This window comes from Hypomesus transpacificus, chromosome 13 (assembly GCF_021917145.1).
Source record: "Hypomesus transpacificus isolate Combined female chromosome 13, fHypTra1, whole genome shotgun sequence".
In the NCBI taxonomy this organism is placed as follows: Eukaryota; Metazoa; Chordata; class Actinopteri; order Osmeriformes; family Osmeridae; genus Hypomesus; species Hypomesus transpacificus.
Window position 1 is genome coordinate 10,069,129 of NC_061072.1, and position 25,022 is coordinate 10,094,150.

The window sequence follows — 25,022 nt, forward strand, 5'->3', positions numbered from 1 at the left end:
CGGCGAATCCGCGTTGACTAGAACACGTGGGACTTGAAATACCCTCCCTCTCTTAGCATCCCTCATACGTTAATGTCCCTCTAGGAAACCTCCACCTGCAGCTCACAAGGACAGGCACCGTTTGGATATTCTACTCCTGCCTTAACGATTAGAAATAGCCAGCAGTCGATAACGATCGGAATGATTGACAGCTGTGCACAGACCTATCCAAGGTTATACCAGTTATTGTCCAATAAATTAATTATGCAATGCCAACTATGAATAACATTTCTACAACATTACCTACCATCAATATGATATATGTAGACCACCTGTCTGCAAGATAAACAGACTATGAAACAAAATGCCCGATTCACTAACCACCACACATTGGTTACAATCACAACAAGCAACTTTTCTTTTTAAAAGTATAAGATTCAATTAAACCATTTAACTTGGCAGCAATATACCATTGAACCACAGTCACATTTTTAAAGATCCATAAGAGATAATGGAGTTAGACTGAGAGGATAAGTATCATATTGGGTGTCAGCTCTATAGACAGGGTGGTGAGCCAAAAAGGATGTATCGACCCATCTCTGCCCTTCATCAGGCAGACTCTCAGCACTTAACCCTAACCCTGTCACACATCAGAGACTTCACTTCCTGCTCTCTGAAGCTCGGTCAGCATTTTGTCTGATGACACGCACTGAACCTTCATTCATTTCAGTGACTCTGAACTACAGGAGTACTTGTCATGTTTTTTGTGGCACTTTACAAACACAATTATGAAAATAAACTGTTAAAATATTTAGTTTAATATCAAAACATGATCAATTTACATTTGGTAGCACTTAAAAGTGGCACTGTTCAAAGAGGTAGGAGCTGAGTTACAAGCCAGTGCCACGAGGAAGGTCGCTCGAAGATAAATAAAAAAATATGATTTTTTTAATAGAAATCATATATCCTTTTGAGATTAGTCTAAACAGTTTTAAATTAAAAAAAACTACCCTAAGCACCTCAGTCACAATATCAATAAGGGGTAAAACGTATATCAAGTTTCCCTGCCCTCCAGAACAATGACTGGTGAAAGCAGTATGATGGTAGATACACCCTCTTGGTAGAATGTTACACATAGAACACCGTATTCCTTTCACCCACCCAGCCTTTTGTTGGACCACCTTCAAAATAAGAGCGAGCCATTTCAGATTAATCAGTCAGTTTTCTGGCTTGGAGCCTGGAGTCCTTGACTCACTTAACGTTTAGCCTGTTTGACCATCTCCAGAGGTGGGACCCGTCCCAGAAACAGCACTCTAGCTAATTGAGAAATTGCCCCACCTGCAAAGCCTCATTACATTCTCTATACCATTGTGTGTTCACTGCAGAAAGACGCGAGTCAACACAAGACATGAAATATGGGCTGGTGCTCTACGAAGATTAGGGATGGGTTAAAAAACAAGGACAATATAAAACTGTCTCCTTAGATTCCTAGATCTAATACTGACATTCTAGACACAGTTTCTGTTGTTGCTTAGTTCACATTGAGTGACGTAGATTGTTTATTATGTTTTTACTCTTTGTTAGATTGAATATAGTCAAAACCAAGGTCAATGTTGTACTTCTACACTCTGCATCACAGTCCTGGAGAATGCCAAGGGGGCAGTTTCGTCCCCACACAGGGAGGGCGGCGAGACAGGCAGCCGAAGAGCAGAGCTGAGATGTGAATTGTAGCTGGTGTTATGCATCCATGTGCATGGTCTCTGTAGCATCTCCATATCCAGCCCACAGCGCCCCTCTGTGCTTGGGAGGAGAGCTGGGGCAGGACCTAACTGGAACACAAGCCCACAGTCCCAGTCAGAGTTGGAGGATGAGGGGGTTGTCATGTCAGGGATGAGGCCTGACTCGATGCAGACAGAGGAGTAAGACTGGGACAGGGAAGGGTGGGAATCTTGGCTGGAGGCGGTACAGAGAGTTCCATCTCTGGGGGAGATAAACCTGCTGTTTGGAACATCTGGACAGTTTTGTTGTCTCATACAAATGTCTCGAGAGGGGTTCCTATTACAAAATGAGCTGCGCACAACCTGGTTTGATATCCTGGGAAAGGTGGTAGCAGCAGGGAAAAGGAAAGTAGGGTATGTGGTACCAAACTCTTCTCTCTGCAATGAAATTGTTGTTTTGTCACCCACCACTGCAGGACAGCTTTTATTTGCCAGGCCACAACTGAGCCCAGACTGATGACTGGTGTCAGACCTAACTTGGTCTATGGTATCTTGTGTGTGTGCAATCATTTTTGGACATCCATTCCCATCGAGCTGTTTCACAATGTGTTCGTGAAACACAGTTCCAGCAGTTTCCACTGGCTTCAAAGTGACTTTAACTACTGGCTCATGTTTCGATGTGATTAACATTTTAGCTTCTTGCATGGTCCAACCAGTACTAAAGCCTTGGCTTGGGTCAGACCTCTGACATCCAATCAGTGACGTCCTCCTCCTCTTGTTGTCACTGTGGTCAGGGCTCGCTGACCTGAAGCGTTTCCTGGGGTTGTGTTTTGCGCTACAGGCTTGAAGGAGGGACTTGGACCTACCGATGGCCACGCTCCCACTTCCTTTCCTGAAGGCCCGTCCAAGTGTGAGACGGTCGTCCCCTACAAGCAGTCTGTCATGACTCGGTCCTTCTACATTATGACCCAAACAATAGACAGGAAGGGGAGGTTCATGGAAAGCCACCTGGATAGTCCGATGACCTGGATCTGATTCCAACAGCACTACGGCATCTTCTATCTCTGTGACCTGGGGGAAGGCTTGTGGGCTGAGGACAGGGGGGTCGGAGTAGGGGCTGTGGGGCTCAACGATGTCAGATGGATCCAAACATTGAGGGCTGAGGGAAGGTGGTTGGGAGTAGGTGCTGGAGGGCTGGCCCGGGGGGTCAGGGCATGGGGAAGGAGGCCCAGGGTCAGGTGGTTCTGTGGGTGTGCAAGGTGTGGCTGGCCTGGTGATGTGGCTTGGACACTCAACCAGGATGCAGGATGATGAACCTTGGATCAGCAGGGTCTGAATGGCGTGCTCTGTCTCACTGGGAGTGGCAGTTTCCGGGTCAGGAGATCTTGGGGGTTTCAACGATTGGATGTTTGCCACACAGAGGAGGGACAAAAGAGGAGGAAAATCACTTAGCATACGCTGAAAGATGATATTACATAGATCTATTTATATATATTGTAGCACAGATTTACTGGTTCTACTATTAGAATAGAAGGCCTTGAGGAAATGTGCTGCGTCTGTTACCAGTCAGGTGCCCTCACCTCATTAGTGTAGCTGTTGGCTCCTGTGTTGGATCAGGGTCGAAGCCTGGCTGCATGTCAACCACCAACTGCTCCACCACATTGTAGTGGGAAGAGTCCTGCACAAATCGACGATGCTGCTCTGACTGCAAATGCTGCCGTGTCGAGTAAACAGCATTGGAACGGTTTTAAAAAGTTTAAATATTCAGTACAAACGAGATAGAGATACAGAGAGAGATGAGAACAAATGTTTCGTCTTTAACAAAACACATGACAATGCCAGCAATTAATAATAATAATAATAACAATAAAAAAACATTTATGTAAACTATACATATACTATATACACATTGAAACATGTCTCACCTCATCCTGATCCTTGAAGGGCTCATGACAACATTCGCAGTAGCCCAGGTTCTTCCTGCGTGCCTGGGGTATACAGGAGAGTGATGGGGTACGTAGGAGCGGGGTCTGAGGTTTGTCTTCGCTGGTGCTAACCCTGACTCTGATGAGAAAAGAGGGAATTGTTCATCTACCAACACTGACATTTCTCTATATTCAAAAGCCACTGGAAATGTTCAGATCAGACAAAAAAAAAATATATATATATATATATATGAATGAATGAAAATGCTGGGCTTGGGCGAGGTGTGAGACAGACCTAGCTTTGTTGTGGCTCTGCTCTTTGACCCTCTCAGGCGGAGGAGGTGGAGGGGGCTCAAAGGGACTGAACCGGCAGCCATGCTGGTGCAGCGCAGGGAAGACCATGGACTGCAGATGCAGGGGCTTGTATTTCCTACTCCCAAAATAACAACATGAGATTAAACATATAAACACACCCACAAAATATTCACATAATATCATCATTGCGTACAAATAATTCAACAGCAGTGCACGTTGAACAGAAATACTGTGGATGAAGGCTACATCATTTCCACCTTTCTATGCATCAAACAAACAGCTGACACATCCAAAAGGCTCAGATGCCATGAGCTTTCTTTCCCATTGGAAAAAGCCAAATCCATCGGCAATAGCCTCTTTAATTAGCTGAAATTATAAGACAGCTGAAAAGATCTGTTAGCGCATTGGAGATCCCCTGCTACGTTCATGCCACAGCAGTGCTGCTTGAAAATGCAAGGCGGACAAGAAATCGTATCCTCCGCTTGAGCCTCTGAGCTGCAGGGGAGCAGCTTTGCTCCGTTGCACTTGTCAGATTACCTGACAGGACTCCTAAACAAGTTCAATTAAGAAAATCAGCCCCGGATGAAACATAAGGCTTGGGGACTGGCGCTGGGTGGGGTGGAAAGTAGAGAAACAATGCAGGGCACCTCCACCACCCAGTGTGGTTTCCGATGGGCCCTTAGCAACCGAGCGACGCACTGCATCTGTTCCTCTACTCAGCGTGGAGAGCACTAACACTGTAGCATGTCTGGGAGATCTCCTCATGGCCTCCTTGGAAACGTTTGGGACACTTTCAAGTTTAATTCAAAGATTTCTTTTATTTGGCTTCCTGCCTCTGCGTTAATCACCCATTGCCAACTTTCTTTTTAAAACGACTGGTCATTTGACTGCTAGTAAGTCAAGTCCATGTGCTGAGAAGTAAACTGGGAGCTCCAGCAGAGACATTGAACAGGCCCTCTCTATGCTCTCTTTATTCCTTCTGAAGGTCACAATAAAACTTGAAAGGCTAGCCATGCTCCCCACCTGCCTATGCTAGTAGAGACTAAGGTAGGGGGATTATGGGATGGTATAAGGAGAAAGGTGAAGATCCCTTTACGTTAGAAGGGTCAGATTGAGTTGAAAGGTATTTTTGAAAGGGAAAACATTGGCACAGCAGAGCCACAAAGGCCTCAGTGTCTTGTTGCACTTGGCTTCGATTTCCCGCATCCAGACTCCACAGAGGAAGTAGGGTTGTGGAACAGAGAACTGCTGGACACATTGGGAGAGGAAAGGGCACTCACCTGCATATGTCCTCAACTTTCAGGTATGGAGCCTTCAAAGCAACGGCTGAAAATAATGAAAAAGTATGAAAAGAAGAAATGTTGGAACACATTGTTTAAAAAAAACATCTAATACACAAGTCAAACGGTGGATGTTTTCACTTGAAAATAAATGTACAGCAACCTCACAAAATCAGCGGATGGCTACTGACCTTTGACTACCCGTGTTGTAGAAGATTTTTTTGTATTTTTCTGCTGGATGAAATGATACATTTTAAAACGACAGAAACACTATACAAAACAATCTCTTTTCTCTAAAACTGTTTCACATTTTAAAGAGTAGATTAGAGTACAAATAGGATTAGACTTAAGCCTGAACCATATTACCTCTGGCTTCTTGACCTTGGAGCACTCAGTTTTCAACAGTTTCACAAAAGAAAGGAAATCTTCAACTACATTAAGGACCATGGTGTTTATATATTATATGGCGCCATCTTCTGTTTGCTTACACTCAATACAAGCATGTCTTTACCATCTATTGGCATACATTTTTTGTATAATTCAAATCAACATATGACTAACAGTTAGGTTACAACAAATTGATGATGTGATTAATTAAATGAAGTGATGTGCAGTGAAAAGGATACCATCCACATGGACAATCTTCACACCCCATGAACTAGCATTGGCAAGCAGACTTCCACCCTGAAGTCGGTCCTGCAACATAAATTTACTTTAAAACAACAGTTGAGCACCAATGAAGTGCCAACTACATCTTACAGTACATCCATTCAATAACAAAACTTGGCACTAGATATTGTCAATGCAAAACAGCATCATTGTGCACTTACTTTATTGCGAATGGCTTTCTCTAGCAGGACTTTCCCACGGCTGCCACACATCTACAAATACACAGGACAGGCCGGTGACATTAGTAAATTGCCTACTCTTTGTTGCAACAAAGAAAACCTTTGACAAAAACAGTTTACTACCCCAAGGCGTATTTTGAATTCCTGTAACCAAGATTAAGAATCTAAGAATTGTACTGTAAATGAGAACAGATATAATGTAAACGTCCAAAGCAGTACATACCATTGGTCTAGGGGTGCCGGGATGATTCCCTTTGCTGTTGATGAGAATACCTTCTCGCTGTTTGGAGGGGTGGGGGTAGCTCACTGCCTCACCTCTTATCCCATCAGACCCTTCTCGGACGGCCTCCGCCCTCAGACCCTTGAACCCCTCCTGGCTTCCTGTCACCACACAGCTGATGTCCTTGTGAAGAAAATCCTCAACTACCTGCAAGGATCAGGGGGGAGAAATGGTCTCATTGCAAACCATTGTTTAATGACGTTCTGTGCAATAATCTATACGTGCATGCCATGCACACACCATTGTACTTATTTTCAATCATTAAAAAAAAGTAAATACAGTATATGTGGGTATTTATTACCATCACCTAGCTACTGCTTCAACCTACACATGTACAAAACCTGCCCTCCAGTCTCCTTACCCCTCCGAGGCTGGAGATGGCCTCCAACAGCACAGCTGCAAGGCGACTCTTGACAGAATCCAGGTAGAAGGATTTACCCTCCAGCTTCCTTTCCCCGGAGGACAGCACACCCAAGTGGTGGTTTCTCCCAGGTCGATTAGGCTGCATGGTGGCAAACCACCTCAAGCCGCGCTTTAACTCTGCTGCTGTTGTTTATCACTCAGACTAACTAAAGTCTAAAAACAACCGAATGGACAATGAAATGAGATCAATAAATGTCATATTTTGACAGTCTCTTTTAAGGTTTGACACCAAAACAAGTTATTTAGCTAACGTTACCAAGATCACGTTACGTAGCTAGGCTATTTAAATTGCATTTGAACTATCGCACTAACACAAGGTAGTTACTTGCTAACGCGTTGGCATGCTAGCAGTAGCACAACACTAGTAGCAGAGTATAGAAGTCTAGCTAGTTACAGTACTTAGCTTTTGCTAGCTAGCCCTAGCCTAGATGGGCTGCAAAGAGCTCATGGGCTCTTTGTAGCTAGCTAACTAACAGAACACTACTCCAAATACAGATATAATATTGAACTTACTTTGCGATTGAACTACAGTTGCAAAATGTTTAATGAACTGAATGAAAGATTCCCCAAATGGTAAAAAGACAGTCAAATATTTACTTGAAGCCGCAACCGCCGATTTCAAACTCCCCTCCATCTGTCATATGACGTGAACACAATGTTGTCTACGGCAAGCCAAATGCCAAATGGTACAACTAGTGGAGCATTGTAGCTACACATTTAATGTTAATTTAGCTAAGGAAGTGAAGGGCCGTTATTACTGTACATGTACGATTAGCAGAAGGCATTTCAGAATAATATTTGAAAGATGGCTATAACAATAATTTTGCTTATACAATACGCTCTTGATAAAATAAACTATTTGTATATTAAATATACATGCTAGCATAGTGCTTTATGGATTCACATATTTGCACCTTCTATTTTTGAATTAGTCATAGGTTTTAGCTGACTCAAACAATCAGTTGGCTCAGATGCAATTAGGCCAACAGCTTATCTCACGCTGTTCAGTTTTAGCTGACTCAAACATTTAGTATCTTTGATGCAATTAGGGCTTTAGCTTATCTCACCTAGAAATACGTTTTACTAATGACTATGATTGCATTATCATTATTTTGCATCAAAACCATAAGTAGAATGGAGATTAAAATACCACAGAAAATACAATATACTATAAACCTAGTTTATTTATATGGCATTACAAAATAATTTTGAGCATGCATCCTGATTTTCTTTTAAATTGTAATATGGAAACATTGGCACAGTGCAGGGGCTTTGAGCTTTAAACTTCAGTGTTTCCCCAAGGTTTACAGCTTTGGGGCGACGACGACCATGTAGAAACATGGCCTCCCGATCATGTAGAGACAAAAATAACATGCTGTCGTGTAAATAAGATAAATAACATAAGGCCATTTAGTTTATTTAATAAAAAAGCAAGCTATAGACCTGTTTATAGGAAAGGTAACCTTAAATGACTTATTTTGTGATCTGGGGCTATATATATATATATATATATATATATATATATATATAAATAAATTAAAACAAACTCTAAAAATGTACTTGACCTTCCAGGGGTGGGGTGGGGGGTGTTGGGGGGGGGGGGGGGGGGGGGCAGGGCGCCCCCCTAATATATATGGTAGGGGAAACACTGAACTTATTCAACATTTCAATTTGAAAAAGGGTAATCAAATTAACCTGTGGCTTGACTGAAACATTATAATTTTCACAGGCCACCCTCCATTTATTTTATACAACATATTGTGGTATTAAACAGCATCACCTCACGTTAATGTAAAAACGTGAAGCAAAATATTCCACAAATTTCTTTCTTTTTATATGGAACATTGTCATCAACTGGATATTTTCAACAAACTATAAAACATACTTTTTGAAAACCAAAGTGCTGCTTATTTGTCATTTCCAAACACGATCAATCTAAACAATAAATGGCATACACATTATGAAAATATAAACAATGCTTAATAAAATGCCTTTCAACAAATATGGCTAAATTATTCCTCAAACACTCTTAAACACTTTAACAAACTGCCCCAGCAGTTCCTCATAAAACAGTAACTGGTCTTTCCTAAACTCTGTCCTATACAGCAAGACTGTGCTATACAACAGAAATATTACCTATTTGTATTGAATATTTAAAGAAGGAAGGCAAAAGTAACATTTGACAATTGGCACCAAAAATATAAAAAATATGTCCGCTGGCATAAAATCAAACACAACCCTTTGCATTTGCTCATAGCCAAATGTTTTGCCTTTTTAGAAAGTAGCTTCTCTATTATAAAGACAGTTATCTTTTGGAATCATAGACACAACTGTGTTTGATGAGTAGCACAGCAAACTGTAGAGTAACTTTGACCCCTGGGTGGCACCCAAGAGACAGAGGTACGACGTTGTTCAACTATCAATATAAACCTCAAGATAAGTTCCTTTCTCAAAATAAAATTATATCCACATGAAAAACAAATCTTGTTTTAGGTTTGCATCTATGAGCATTAAGGCACTTTAGATGGAAACATGGATACAGCACACAACATTTCTTCATGGAAGCAAAGATAGTATCATAGCACCAACAACTGACATGGAGAGTTGTCTGAAAATGTTTGTATGATTCATTATTCCTTTCTTTTTATGGCAGTCCCTTCAATGAATAACAAGACGATATTCGAAAAAGACCATCACTTCTACCGCCTCCAGTATATCAAAACAACAATTTGAATTGTCATTATGCTGTACATGTGTGTGGGGCATGCTCATTTTGCACATGCTCATTTCGAACGCTAGAGAAATCAATCTTTATCACCTGTATGAACTCCCGGAGTCGTCCATTTTCTTCTGCTTGTATCTTTCTGCTATCAGATCCACTCAGAGCCTTTGCCCTCTCCAGACTTACTGCTGCTGCTTGTGCTGCTTCCTCTATCGGCCTTGCTCGATGCATGCTTTGAATTTTGTCGGTGTTTGCGGTCACGGTGGGCCTTGCCGGGAATGCTATGATTCTGCTTTTGGCCGTAGGCCTGGATTGCTGCCTCAAGTCTGTCCTGTGCCTGCAGGATCTCCTTCTGAAGGACACCGTTGGCATCACCCTTCCCAGTTGCCGGGAAGTTGTCATTGTTAGTAGCATACTGACGGCGTTCTTCCTGGGCTATGTTTGCGTGGTTCTGCCGGCATGCGATCTTCGAATTGCTGAGGTCAGTGAAGGGAAGCTTCTCCTGGTTACCTGCTGGCAGGAGAGGTGGCTTGATGGCAATGTTGTAGCCTGGTGGTGCGGAAGGTGCGTTCCAGGAGAAAGGGTAGCTGCCGTATCCTTCCCCCCCGACTCCTCCTCCACTACTTCCTCCCTGGTTTTGCGGCTCCTCGGGCCCCATCGGACCACTTACCAGTCCGTACAAATCCTCCTCTGACAAGGGCCCGCGTCGAGTGCGAAGGATGTCACAGATGGTGCCCACCCCGAGGTGGAGCATCTCCCACACGTTCAGTGCCAGGCAAAGCAGAGAGACGGCATACATGATGAGAAGGAAGATGGTTTTCTCCGTCGGGCGGGACACGAAGCAGTCCACGCGATGAGGGCACGGTCGCCCTGAGCACACGTAAGTGTCGGGGACCCTCAGGCCGTACAAAGCGTACTGTCCCCCCAAGAAGGCCACCTCTAACAGGGAGCGTGCCAGCAACTGGACAACGTAGATGCGCATCAACCCGTCCTCCTTGATTCGCTGTCGTCCGTCGTGACGCACCTTACCTTGGCCTTGCCCGCTGGTGGCCCCTCCGGCGGCATCCTTACAGCCGTCGCTCTCCCCCTCGGGTACCTCGTAGATCATGGGGTCCTCCTCCTGGTCGTCCTCCGCCTCTTCAATCCCCCGATGCTGTCTCCTCCCGCCCAAGTAATGCTTCCTGTGCTTCCGTTGGGACGGACCGCCCTCTTCCGAGGTCCCCCGACCCTCCTCCCGCCTGGCGATTTTGTTGACGGCGTAGCCCAGGTACATGAGCGAGGGCGTGGCCACCAAGATGATCTGGAACACCCAGAAGCGGACGTGGGACAGCGGGGCGAAGGCGTCGTAGCACACATTCTCGCAGCCCGGCTGGCCAGAGTTGCAGACGAACTTGCTCTGCTCGTCGTAGTAGATGGATTCGCCGCCGACGGCGGTCAGCACAATGCGGAAGACCACGAGCACAGTCAGCCAGATCTTGCCCACAAAGGTGGAGTGGTTGTGGATCTCTTCAAGCAGACGGGTGAGGAAGCTCCAGCTCATGGTGGTGGTGGTGGTGGGGGGGGAGGGGTTAGAGAGAGAGAGGTGACCCACACACCCCCTCACTCGCAAGCCTCTGAGGAAGACAAGAGAAAGAATAGATGGAAGGTTAGTTTTTATTCTGAGTGGAGCTATTGGATGGACAATGGAGCATAGCAGACATTACAGAAACATTCGTAGATGTAAACTTAGCAATTGTAAAATTTGAATTGAATTCCCAAATATTAAGACATGTAATGAGGCATGACTGGCAAAAGAATATTCATCAGTGGTAATAGACTAGACATACGTATATCTAAAACATTTGGTCAAGCTGAGGTGAAATAAATAGTGCCATGTCAGTATGGTTAGTTTAAAAATTCCACTACAAATAAGGACAAACCAACAATAAAGAACGAGCAGAAAGACAAACGACCCTGGAACATCTGCCTGTGGGCTGTCCAGACAGGGCGCTGATGGATGTCTGCATCCGGGTGTGCGTTTGTGGGCCTGTGTGTGCATAAGGAGCCCCCTCCAGCAGATTTTCACTGTGGTCCCTTTAACCCAAAGACACTGGCATAAAAATGGGCACCTTCCTATTGAAGACACATGCTTACAATTAGCCAAGGAAGAGTGCCAGGCCGGTTATTCATTATTACCATGTGGAGGAAGGTAAAGACCTCTGCGTTGCAGAAGAAGACTTTCCATCAGCAGTAGCATCCATAAGCAGACACAAACACGTCCACAAGCTGACAAACACATCTCAGTTCCCACCACAATGGATGTATATCATTTGTACAGTGACCTAACAGCTACTGTACATAGTTGTCTTGAAATGTATAACAAAAATGGGCCCCTGAAAATCTGGTCCACTGCACTTTTGAGTGTTTAAAGGTATTATGGTGGTCGATATAAAACAGGCCCAAAGAAACAAATAGCTTGCCAGAAACAACATTACTTTTTATGGTCTGAAAAATACCTCAATTCTGCACTTTTAGAAAACGGCACACTACAAAATTCAATATTTAACATTTGATGCCTTCTCAAACATCTGCCAAGAGGTAATCTGGAACATGTTTGAGTATTAATACACTACACACGCGGGTGCACACGTGACTCCCTCAAAAATGACCTTTACACACCATCCTCAGACTCAAAAAATAAAAAGCAATAGTCTAGTTGAAGAGTGCACTTGTTTTATATAAACTAAATTAACCAATTCAGTGCAAAAATTACCCCAACACTCTGTCTGACCAGACAAAATATAACAGTCTTAAATGAATGTTGTTCAATTGATGTATGTCATTACTCTTTATCCAACCTTCTTCTGTGTAACAATAAGGTAAGAATATCTTTAACCTTTTCCTGACTGCTTGCCCAGCAGTGTTACTCTGAAGAGCAGATAGTATCAGTGATTGTTCAAAACTAAATGACTGCATGAGAAGTTGGTCTGAAGTATCAGACAATACTTCTAAATGAATTGAACTCCATAAGAGGGCTTAAACTTGCGTGCAGAAGCGGGAGGTTGCTCTGATAGACTTGTCTCATCTGTTGGGGGCTATGTCTCAGGTGTTCTTGGAGGAATGTAAAAATCCTGAACACTATTAGGTCACTTGGCCAAAATTGTTCTTGGTTGAATGCCTTTGGAAAAATGAACATCATTCAAAATATATTTTTCTGGCTAGTCATATGAATCTATCTTATGTATCTTTATGTCCTACAATTTAAGTTATCCATAAACAAGAGACTATTAGGGATCGGAAAGATTGGGGAAACATAAGTGATCAGAAGAATGGGATACAGACAGAAGGAAACCTAAAACAAACTTTCTACCAACAGACCTAATAAAATCTGATAAATTATGATTGGACAACGTGAAGTATCACCCAAAGATCTGACTCTCATAATCAAATCATTATTCCGATTATTAAAAAATGCATGGCGCTAAAGAAATAAACATCGGAATGGTCAAAGTAAAACACTGAAGATGTGGTGGAATTCAACATGGAGTAATCAGTAAATGGTCCAAGTTCTCAACCTACTTCTGTGAACAGTATTTGCTGGTTGGTCTAATGCTCCTTAGTGCATAATTAACCTTGACAGAAACCACTCTGCTACAGCTCCCTGTGGAAGAAGACATCACTGCGGGACATTTACTGCAGCTTTCAATCTCCATTCTGTAAATTTCATCCCACTAACAAGCTCAATTAGAACGATTAAAACCTGATTTGAACCGTTGACATATTGAGTGTTTTAACCCCTAAAAAGAAGGATTGCAGGAGATGATTCATAACCTTTTGTTGCATGTTTCCAGAGTTTTGTATGCAAACTACCCTGACCTGCTGTATTGGTAATGGGATTTTAGTTAACTTTTAATATAAAAAACAATCTTCACAATTATTGTTAATCTCAGTTAAGAAATCCCTATTACAGAGACGGAGAGAAATATTGTGTATGGTTGGTGGTTAATGGGTCTTATTGCAAAAAAATTATGATTACACATATATAATAGTGAAGAACAATATGCTAGGTATCAGAATGTCTATAGTATAGGGATGCACCGAATCCAGATTTTGGGGGTTTGGCCGTATACCGAATACACTGGTTAAGACTCAGCCGAATCTTAAACCGAATCCTAAACCGAATCCTAAACCGAATCCTAAACCGAATCCTTCTCCTCTTCAGTCCATTAACACAGTAAACAAATTAATGAAGTAAACAACGTCCACAGCAGTGTATAAAAAAAAAAAATTACTGTGAAAAAAAAAAAGAATAGTCAACATTATGGCAGGAAGACAAGTGGGAAAAACTATTTTGACAATTATCATATGCCTATGTTTACCCTATCTCAAGATCCAATCAATATCCCAAATTTTTTTTTCTTCCTTTGGATGTTTCATACGCAAATGTCTGAACAGCGGATATGTTGTGTATTGTTTAGGGTCCTTGCCACCACGAGGTGAAAAAAAAATCTAAGGTTCGGCCAAAACCGAACCCCGTCAAAAAGCCCAATATTCGTCCAAATCCGAAACCGAATCCTGGATTCGGTGCATCCCTAGTATTGAGTTAGGATTTCTGCATCCGAAGCAATGGTACAGTTAAGTGTCAGAGAGAGATATTGGGGAGGTGAGTACTTGGCTAGAGGGAAGAGGCATTGCATTTGGATGAATTGAGTTTGACAAGACAAATTGACATATCACAAAGGCATGCCCTGGTGCAAAGGCAATAAGTTAGTTATAGACTGTGGGAAGGAGAAAGTTGTACAACCTCAGCAGAAAAATGATAATAGAAGGGGTGAGAACAAACGCAGAGCCGGCGTGTGCGTTTAGATGACATAAATAACGTCCACTGCAGAGAGCTTAGAGGTAATGCTATCCAGATTTTGAATAGTTGTAGTGAACCAAATAATACTTGCGAGTGATTTTTTGTCAGTGTACACGTACAAGACTGAAGGGTTAAGACCTTTATACAAAGGATCTGGTTTAAAGGAGAAATTTGGATGAGGCTATTCAGAGACTACGCATTTCAATACTACTAAAACAAAAATTGGTGTAAGAGCGGTTTCTATGGAAATACAGTTTGTAATGGCCATGATGTCGGGACAGAGTTGTTTCCTCTTCCTGGTGAGGTTTGAAACGCTGAAACCTTTTCCTTCTGTACTATTCCAACTACTTCTTATCTCCAGTACGCAGGACTCTAACCTTGTGTATGTAACCTGTGTAACACAGACCGACCTCTGTAGAGGTTTAACAAGAAGAAAACGGATAAACCGTGTGACCAAAACGTGTGACTCACAAACATGAATGTTATTATGAGGACAATCTGGTGTGTGTGCAAAACAAATAGAATGATATCGGAGGTCTGTCTCCAACTGGTTGGAAGGAGATTGTTGTAGAAATGTTGGGCCTATGTACAATGAATGTGTTTTAGGAGAAGTTTACAGTTGGATAAGAAGCTTGATAAAATGTATGTTGATTCAACTCCATTTGGTAGAGATACCATTTGGAGATGTGAAGTCTAGTGACGGGAAGTCTGGGTGACCTGATAGAGTTTTGACACCTGGGGGGGAAGAGAAAGTTGGTCTGAGGACAATGTGGGTTCAGCTGTATTGTTCTTGTGACCTGGGGGAAGATAGATAAATGGATCAAGCTGCTCTGACCCTTCCTGTTTCATTGGTGATGTTAATTAAATTATTGTTTGAAGATGGTTACACAAAGGACAGTTGACTATTTGACTGGTCAACTCCTGTGGCTTTATTATCTATTGGTTTGGGGAGATATTCCACATCAAAGAACAGTGAGACAATTGATATGGAGATGTATTGTTTCAAACTGTCACTAAGTTGAGTGAGACAATCACAGAGTTTGCTACATTGATTGATTGACCTTATAGAATGCCATTTGATCTCAAGTGTATTTAAGGTTGTGATTTTTGGATGTTCGGGATCACTCTTGCGGACGATTTGTGACTAGCGTACCATTCGTAATGACTGATCACAAAGTACTTTGTTTAATCTTATGTAATTGTACAAGCTAAATAAATTGTATTGAAACCGCCATCTTCGACTATTCAAATCTACACAGTCCAGCTATAATTTTCTTTCACAAGATGATGACACGCGTCACGGAGTGAAGACAGATGGAAGGAGACGGGGAGAAGTCTGCAAGGACATGAGACTAGTTTTCGGCACGCAAGCAAACTGTTGTGCCAGTGGCGAACATGACGACACAGCGACAACATCCCAGATCATCACGATCAAGATAATCACCCACAGACCAAAGTCTCCAGGACCCCTAGACAGGGACAAGGACGACTTTAACTACTTGGAAATTCAGGACACATAAGTGAGCGCTGAGAGGGACTAACGGAGGATGGCGGGCGTGCGACTGCGACGTGCAGCGGTGGAGAGAGGGAGGCCGAGCTGAGAACAGGAGAGGGTCAGTCATGTGGTTGACTGAGGGAGGATCCGGGCCTGTGTCCTCAACTTCTCCTTGGCCCTCTGAGCTTCCCAGGGTCTGGAGTGACTTCTTGACATCACCGTAGTGACAGCTGCTGTCGGTTAACCGCAGTCATGTTGAACACACATAGGGCTGCATATGTCAAAATGCTCAGAGGTTGCCATTACTCCCTTCCCAATGCATGTTATATATGCGGGAAGAAGAAACTAAACACTGAAGAGCTAAGGATACAAGCAACAGAAAAACGCTAGAGTCTTCTGACGCTGTCTGTCTGCCTTCCTTTCACAGACACGCAATCAAGAAACAGACATCAGTCTTTTATGTTATGCTCTGGTAGAGCTTCTCCCTGGCAGCAAAGGGAATGAAACTGGCACGTCGTCAGTCTTATTTATCAAACTTACTGCATGGATTGATTCACGAATCAAGTTTACCGGGGAGTTTTCCTAGGTTGTACAGTGCAGAAACACACACACACAATCACACACACACACACATTACCCATCCCTCACAACATGTTCTCCAAATAACAACTTGTTTACTTTAATCGCATTACGTTCAAGCCCTTGTCTAAACACACACTTACAGTACACAAAAGGAAGAGTAATGATAACCATGGAATGTCTAACCATAATTGCTATTGTTACAAACTGTTCCCCAGAGCGTAGTAGGCTAACGAGTACTCTACACATTCCCTCCATAGGGTCCAGTGCATTTGCCTGCTATGCTAACACAGTACACTACATAAACCTCCAGAACTGTGCTGTATATACTTATATAGGAGAGTAAACCAATATTATTTGTTTAAAACAGTAAGGTTGGGGAACACAGTAGTTCAGAAAAGATTTTCCGCAATTGATATTGCAGCTTCTGTCAACATTTATAAGTAGAAAATTGTTTCATTACCATTGTTATAGCTAATGTAGAATAAAATGGATGTTCTTAATTACCCCAAATCATGAGTTTTAAACAAAATCTACTTGTCTTATATTTGTCATTGATACACATCTAAAATGTAATGTTAATACAGAAGATAGGATTTAGGCCAAGTAAAAAGGACCATGTTTACCGACATGTTTTATCCAGGATCACTTTACCTGCTGGTTTTCTATTCTAAACCAAATTCAAATTTTTATTCAAGCACTTTTTATACTGTACTGTTTGCGTGCAAATGTACACATGACAAATGGGCAACACAGGGATAGCTGCACGGAGCTCTAAGCAAACATTTCCACAAACACGCCAACAACAACCACAGGGCTCATTTAGAATTGGTCTGGTTATTTTCCTTTAGCACCACTTGGCAAAGAGAGGAGACTAGGCTATACATCCCAGAGAGCATTTTTAAACAATTAAAAGCTGTTCAGAACTGCTTTCTTGTGAAGCAAACAGTTATCCCATCTTATTTTGAAAAACATTTTAATTTAATTTTGTTTGCAGAAAATTAATTTGTCAGTCTAATCTAATACATATACAGCTCTGCGCAATACAATGCCATTCTTTTCCCCCCTAACAACTTCAGGCAAATACTGAGATCCGCAGCAGGTTAACTGTTAGCCGCAAGCCACTGCGAGTCTCTCCCCCCCCCCCGATGATAATTGAAATAAAAATCAGTGTGCTCATTTTAGCCTTAAATATAGCTCGGCTACAGCCGAACACACTTCTGTGTGCTGTAATTAGTAGGGGTGGTGTGAGGTGAAAGTGTAGCTCAGTCAGTCAACACAACAGCTGAGTAGGTAGCTGAGTAGCGGCACAACAATCCCCACTTTGGAGGAGGGTCGTTTGTTTGCCTGCTCACCAGCAAGGTGGGGAACTGGCCTGGAACTGGCCTGGAACTGGCCCGGCTCCTCCTAGTTACAAATGGGAGATGACAACTTAGGCTTCCATGTTACCTTCTTTTTTATCTCATTGTAAAACTACAGAGATACACTTTAAGAACCTTAATCTTGCCAGCTGCAATTCATCTGCCAATAGCTATCTGTTAGAGAAGTCATCATGGGAACCTCAAAAGGTTACGATGTGTGTGTGTGCGCATGTGTGTATGTTTGTGTACCATAGGCTACGTGAAGCCAATGTCCCCTACCCCCTCTGAACATTCAACACTGCAGTCACGTGAAAGGATAAACGTCACTTGCTAGTGAGGATGGGGAACAGAAAGAGAGAGATAGAGGGCAAAGTGAGGCATGCTTAAGGATACACTTGATCTGTCCTTTGAACAATGCACAGCACTGCGTTTAAACTCCACGTCAAGACGACATGACGTCATGACAACATCACAACACATGAACAAAGAAAAGCTAGCCTAAGCGTCGTTTCCATTCGTGCAAACAAGCGATCCTTTTGATTTGCTCCCATTTTGATGTTGCGGAGGTTACTCGTGTGACCACACAGTCTAAATCTGCTACTTCATGAGGTCTACCTAACTGAGAAAATTAATGGAGGCCTGGACGATTTAATGACCTATCTCATTAACAGTAACGCAGCCTCTTAAAATTACACCATCTGGCTGGATTGTGTAATGTCCCGTGTGTTCTGGGCATAGACTGGATGCCAAGGTTTTCCCTCGGGAGGCCCCCTGTGTGGGAGAGAGTGTCTGCATGGTATATATAAGTGGTATCAGTGTGTGATGCATCTGCATCATTCTAGGGACATTTTTTGCTTAATCTACAAGTTGTGTCACACACACATACACACACACACACACGGAGGCATGCTCAGAGACACACCTGTACGCACACAGGATGACACACACAAATCAGTTCTGAGCACCGTCTGGATATCACTTCTCACCTCTAGTTTTCATCAGCATCATTTAAACCGTTGCTGCGCGTTGATAATTACCTCAGAGTTCAAAGGCTCTTAAGCGCAGATGTCTGTGCTTAAAGGTCCTCTTCTCACTCTCCCATTTATTGTCCACAAACCTTCTTTGGTATTTTACTGAATGTGACGTGGAAGTGCGATAGAACTGGAGGCTTTGCAGGCAAAAGCAGTAATGCCTTTATTGAAAATACCACATTTGGCCCTAATAATAGGTTCTAATGATGTGGTTGGTTGGAAACATGACTATATAGTAAAACTGTGTAGAACAGATGTACATTTATTGTAATGTCATAAATAAAGGTTCAAAACGCTTCGTAGACAGTTATTATTAATAGTGTATCCTTGGCCAAGTCTTTCCTTAAATACGTTTAGATGTATCCAAACCAATACAGAACAGGAAGATATCTGGCAATTGAATGTCTTCCAGTCAACAGTAGTGCCCAGTTTCCCAGAACTAGATTAAGCCTAGTAATACATTAAAATAATCTTCAATGGAGATCTTCACAAAATTTTTCTCTAATTTTAGAATTAGGCTTAATCCATCTCTGAGAAACTGGGACTACATGTACTCTAGATGTAATAGGGTAAACTGGGGCCAGATTAGCTGTAATGAGACACACATACACATACACACCATGGTTCTGGGCAGAGACAATAGGCATCCCAGTCCATTCACAGCCTCAAACAGGGTCTCCATTGAGCACTATGACCAAAGCCACATTCCAGGAGCTGCATCTATAGGATGTTTCTGTCTGTTATGCCCTCCTCCCCATCACATCTCATACCCATGTTTCTAAAAACGCTTCAAATCTCTCAGTTGCCTCTCAAGGATCACCCCTATATCTCAAGTGCCATCGTTTCTACAATTCCACAACACTCCATCATTTCGACTCTAATAACATCCTCTGCAAAATACTCCCTCAACCTTCCACCCCTCCCCCTCCAACACAAACACACAGAACCTCATAATTAAGCATGTAGCCTGAGGAGGGATTGTGTGTGTGTCTCTTAGTCTCTGTGGAACTACACTCATTAGGCCCTCGAAGTGACACGCTTCACTCCTGGGTGTCAGAGCACTGTTTGGAAGGGCACAGAGACATTTACTTAGCCAAGCTGACACACCAAAACATAAAAGTTAGCTGCTGTCACATTCTATATATGTTCATCAGACTGAACACATTTAACTGAGACTAACAAGGCACAACTGAAAAGAAACTGCTAAGATTAATCTCTGCAAAATTAATGTTCACAAGCAAAATGGTCAGGTCACGCTAAATCAACAATAAGGCAATGTTAGAAATTCTAGACATGTTATTGATGTGTACATTAAATGTACATTTGAAATGTACAATAAATGTACATTTGAACATTTAAAAAAAAAAAGACTAAATGTACTGAACGATTGTGAGGTAGTAGTTGTTAACTTTGGATATTTAACGCTAAATACAGTCTAAATTAAGAAGTAAGGAAATCTATTTTCTACTGTACTGTATGTATATGCACTGACAACAAAAAAGTTGTCTGTCCAAGACCTGCAGCCTCCACCTCCCCAGAGCGCCAGTAAAGTAACTATTTGTGGTTTGGGAGTTGTGGTGTATTTGTGGGGAAGGAGTTGAAAGAGCAACTCGTCACGGTAAGTGCCTAGCTATGAAGGCCTCAGGCAGTGAGAAGCATGGCTTACAGTCTCTGATGGTCTGCAGAACGAGGCCGTTAAAATGCCGGCTGACATGGTGAGGTGCTGAGCCGTAGGGACGATGCTGCTATACTCTCAGTTCGATGTCTTTCAATCGCTTCACTTTTTTACTCTGTGTCTTCTGTCCATCTGATCCTAGTTCAACATTGGATTTAGAACAGTTATTTACAAAGTGTGTATGCCACGCGTATGTCAAGTGTTTACAATAGTAAAAGGTTTAAACAGTAAATCTATACTTGACAGTGGCACATGGATTCCAATGTGACTCTCACGATCTGATCTAATTATGTGCTCCTTCATATAAAAAAAAAACTGCCTTTTCAATTTCTACTTTAACTGTAACCACATTTCCAGGATAAACTAAAATATTCTCTCACACTGTGAGCTAGACAGCAAATTTGACATGTTTTTGGTTTTATTTTGTATTCACACTGTGCAAGGTTTTGTTGAGCATACAAAATCAACTTACATTCTTGCAGTGCAAGAACAAGGTTTATTCTAGAAACATGATTACTGTGTTATGATTGAATAGGGCCAAAAGTCAGTGTTCATTAAAAAGTAACTTGCATGCACCAGCAACATTTTGACAAAGCTGAGAAAAAAGTTAAAAAATATATTTATATACTTGAATGGCAGCAATGTGGAACTGATAGAAGGAACAAATTCCAATATCTCTCGTAGTGGATGGAGTAAAGAAAGCCCACCTATCTTATGTAAGGTTAAAGTATAAACACATTTGGGGGGTCTGGCAATTGCTCTTGTCATAGTAATATCAACCTTTGTTTCATTGTTGGCTCAAAATAGCAGTCTGCTGCAAGGCCTGGAACAACAATTGCCAGACCCCCCAAATGCTACAATTCAGGAACATGATAATAGCCTAACTGAATAACCGTAGCATTTTGTGAGTTCTGTTTGGTCGAAGAAGAAGCAAGACATGAGTATTAAGATTTTAAAAGAAAAGCACATTTACTATTCATTGAAATCCCAGACTAGCTGGAGGACTACAGAATAACTAGTCTCAGACTGAGTGTACTTATCTAGGGGCAGGCTGGGGGGGGTGTGAACATCCACTTTGATTGAACTAAAATTGCCAATAAAGTTTCTGACAATTGTATAACTGTGTCAAAAACATTCATGCTTATTAATTTCTAATAGACAGTAAGCGTTAGTTTACTTACAGTACAAGATGATTTGTCGACACTGACGTGATGCTCCTTTTGACCCTGATATCCTGCCAATCTTGTAGGGGGGTAAAATGTGTGTGTATGTAAACTGCTGTTAAGATCAAGCTCTTGGGAAAGCTGTACTTCATTGCTGGAACCTGCCAGATGAGCAAACACCCCTAGGGCCAAAAAATGAACCGGACCAGGATTTGGGCTCTGTTCATGGTACTACCAAATCTGTATTGGAAGACTCATGGATTCAAGCCAAACACAACGACATCAGAACAAAAGATTGTTCGAAAAAAAAAAGAGGGCCCCTAACACTTTTCCCTAGTACTCAAACTAGGAACATAACCAGACCTATAATACCAGTATCAGACAAACAATGTGGATTGAACACTAGTCTGGCTGCCTGATTAGTTTCAAGAGTCATTATATTGTCTAAAAACAAGGTTTGGGTTGGGTTTCAGACAGTTGGACCCCTTCACACTGTCCCTAAATCACGACTTGACGCATCATTCCATAGAGTGGTGTGGCCCAGCTGGGATCTAGCCCACCCTACTGAACAAGGGCAGGATTGATAGGCTGGTGCCCAGCTGGAGGGCAGGCTGAGAGGAGGGAAAGAGGCATGAAGGGAATTGTTGTTTGGGGTTTAGTCCCTTCTGATGGGGAATAACACATGGATGACCATGTAAGGCTGGATGGTCTCTTGTTCTCTGAAAAGTGCTCTCTGGACAAAAGCGTGCACACAGACGCAAACACACATATACCCTCAGACATTTATCATCTGCCAGTGCTATCATTAGTAGATCCATGGAGTCTAACTGAAAGTAACGGTTTCAACAAGTGGCTGCTAAGGTAAGATGAGTACTACGTATGAGAAAAACCCCACAGAATGGGGAAATTGTGTAAGCCAGCTGGAAAGTACAGTCTCAACATGTAAACGTACAGTGTGACCCTACATAGCATACATGTGACTCCATCTAAACATGACCTTAGAGAGGAGGAAGGCAATCTCTCTATGTTAAGAAGCGGTTACGTGTATATGATGTGGTGGTGGGTTCTGACAAGCTTGAATGTTTGTGGCGAGCCAAGCTATTTATGTTGCTAACGACCGCTGAAGTTTTTAATCATAAATGTCATTTTGATTCACTTAACCCAGATACACAATGCCCAAAATGCCCACATAAAAATAAAAAAATAAACTCAGTATTTTTTCAGATGTAGATATTTTCCTCCGCTCATGATAGGCCTACTTGGACATACAAACATATTTTTAAATCAGGTTTAGAAGTTGCTGTAAATCCTTAATTTTAAATAACATGTTCAATGACACTCAAACGTTAGCCACCGAATAACCTATTTTCTCCGATAGGATAGATGATAAGATACCCATGCAGCTTCTTGCATTTTCTTGAAAGGTGTAAGTGATCACTGTACAGTAAGTTATCACTATGAACGGTACCTGTTTTGTCTTCTGTTCCACTTGCTTCCTTGTCAGTCCACTTGACTTGGAAGATGTTCACGCTACAGACCTGAAGACAGAACAGAGGAGCCTTGATGATAATTGAGGTTCCGTTTTTAGTCTCAGTCATGTCTGAGACAGAGACACAGCATGGTAAATTAAATACTATTCAATGAAACCAAACCCGAGAGTATTAGGCCTAAAGGAAACCACTTACTGAGCTCTATATTCATGTTAATGGCCCTGAGTGTCTGAGTTTAAGTTAGATATACGAACATGTCGTTTACATTGTTTACAGTAAAAAACAATTGTCCTAGAATAGGTAGATGTACATGTACAGCAGTAGTTAGAGAGCATGCTTTTTGGGCTTAACCTTGCATTGCAATAAGTGTGTCCGGCAAACAGTGATGATGGCTTGGTTTAATCTAACCAGTGAACAAGTTTGCTGAAACGAAAGCATATTTTAAAAATTTAGCCAAGCTACAATTCCGTCAACTTTTAAACCTAATTTAGGTTCAATCCAGACTCAGCGACTGTAAGTACTGTAACCGCTGCCATCGAGCTAGCAAGCTAACTTTAATTAACAGTAACCAGCATACCTAGATAAGGTCGGAAAGTAAGCTAAATAATAATAATATAATTTACAAATGGAAAACAATATTCTTGTATATTTGACACATTTTTTGGAGATACCCTGGTCAAACAACAAAACTGCGGGATTAGTCGCAATGTAAGCAACCTTCGCTCAATTACATATCCAAAAATTGGCACGTTGGCTTAGCTACCTACCACACACAGACCAACTGTCTCACGTTCCGTCTGAGGAGTGCTGATTGACTGGCTAGCAGCAAAACAGCTGGATGATATCTAGCCCGCGACAGTCCATGCCTCTCGAAAGCTAGCAGTAATTATTCTCAAACTATTTCAGATTACATGTGCGACGTATATTTCCAAATCAGATAGCTACTTGAACGATCCAAATGCGAGCAATCCTGAAAAGCTGTTCCAACTAACGAAAACTTATTGTAAGAGAACAGTGAGCAGCACATAGACCGGACAGACACGAGCTCGAGGACGTCGGTTTTACTGTGCAGATGCAGCTAAATACTACTACTCAAACTTCCACAGGAGCTTGTGATGTCATGTGGCATAACAAACTTTGTGGTATTGTTTTTGCCCATATTTGCATATCTATATTATCAGTCAAATATCAGTGAACATACATTTGGCGTGCATGACTAACCTGAATCTTTGTCAATCACTTCCATTGCTGAACAGATGATTATCTTATGACTGAAGATGCCGATTTCTTCTTTAGCGAGTTCAACATAAACTACTCCATTATGATCTCTTACAACATCTAATCTCGTTTTCTGCTGCAGAAATGTTTGAGGGAAAAATACTGTAAGCCCGACCATGGGGTTGACTACTTTTTACAGTTGGGCGGTGGAGGAGGAGGAGGCGGCGGCAAAAAGAGGGTAGAGGAAGGGGGGCAGGTTTATGGTAGTTGAACGTCAAGTGGGCTACAGTCATAATCCCTCTGTTCTCAAATAAAATAATCAAAGCTGGCTTTATCTACTAATTTAAAATGTCCTGTTGTTTATCGGTTGTCTCAAATTGTTCATCCGTTTTTTTTTTTACTGTTGAGATTGGTTGGAATCTCAAACCAGTTTGAGAAAGTTTATAGATTTGGTTGAGTGATTTAGATATCAGGTGAATGAATGAACTAGATCTCCCTTTACTTCTACCCACAATTATTGCCTACTTCAATCAAATCTGACAAGAGAGCATATTATCTCCCTCCTATCTTCTCTCACATTTGCAAATTGACTGCCATTGCTTTGAGGAGTGACTCCCAAACCAATTAGCTTCCCCTTTGGCCAGAACAGCACATTGGCTGTAGCTTTGGACTGCAAGAGG

At 42.1% G+C, this 25,022-nt stretch overlaps 2 protein-coding genes across 4 annotated transcripts; both read right to left on the reverse strand.

The window, feature by feature from the left end:
• Window positions 1–817: 817 nt before the first annotated feature.
• Window positions 818–7,405, reverse strand: dbf4b (DBF4 zinc finger B). Of its 3 annotated transcripts, none has more exons than XM_047032347.1 (12): window positions 7,366–7,405; window positions 6,707–6,921; window positions 6,289–6,492; window positions 6,048–6,098; window positions 5,844–5,913; window positions 5,584–5,642; window positions 5,409–5,451; window positions 5,218–5,263; window positions 3,918–4,052; window positions 3,623–3,761; window positions 3,278–3,411; window positions 818–3,081 (listed from the first exon to the last, which is right to left on the reverse strand). In XM_047032347.1, the coding sequence occupies exons 2-12, from the start codon at window positions 6,851–6,853 to the stop codon at window positions 1,587–1,589; spliced, it is 2,523 nt and encodes an 840-aa protein (XP_046888303.1). In that variant the 5' UTR covers window positions 6,854–6,921; window positions 7,366–7,405; the 3' UTR covers window positions 818–1,586. The 3 variants fall into 3 exon arrangements, with proteins under 3 accessions (XP_046888303.1, XP_046888305.1, XP_046888302.1); XM_047032349.1 differs by having other exon boundaries at window positions 5,409–5,448; window positions 7,282–7,394; XM_047032346.1 differs by having other exon boundaries at window positions 7,282–7,394.
• A 1,009-nt stretch (window positions 7,406–8,414) lies between these two features.
• Window positions 8,415–24,523, reverse strand: LOC124475617 (gap junction gamma-1 protein-like). Its single transcript, XM_047032377.1, has 3 exons — window positions 24,346–24,523; window positions 23,103–23,172; window positions 8,415–11,103 (listed from the first exon to the last, which is right to left on the reverse strand). The coding sequence occupies exon 3, from the start codon at window positions 11,028–11,030 to the stop codon at window positions 9,639–9,641; it is 1,392 nt and encodes a 463-aa protein (XP_046888333.1). The 5' UTR covers window positions 11,031–11,103; window positions 23,103–23,172; window positions 24,346–24,523; the 3' UTR covers window positions 8,415–9,638.
• Between the last annotated feature and the right edge of the window lie 499 nt (window positions 24,524–25,022).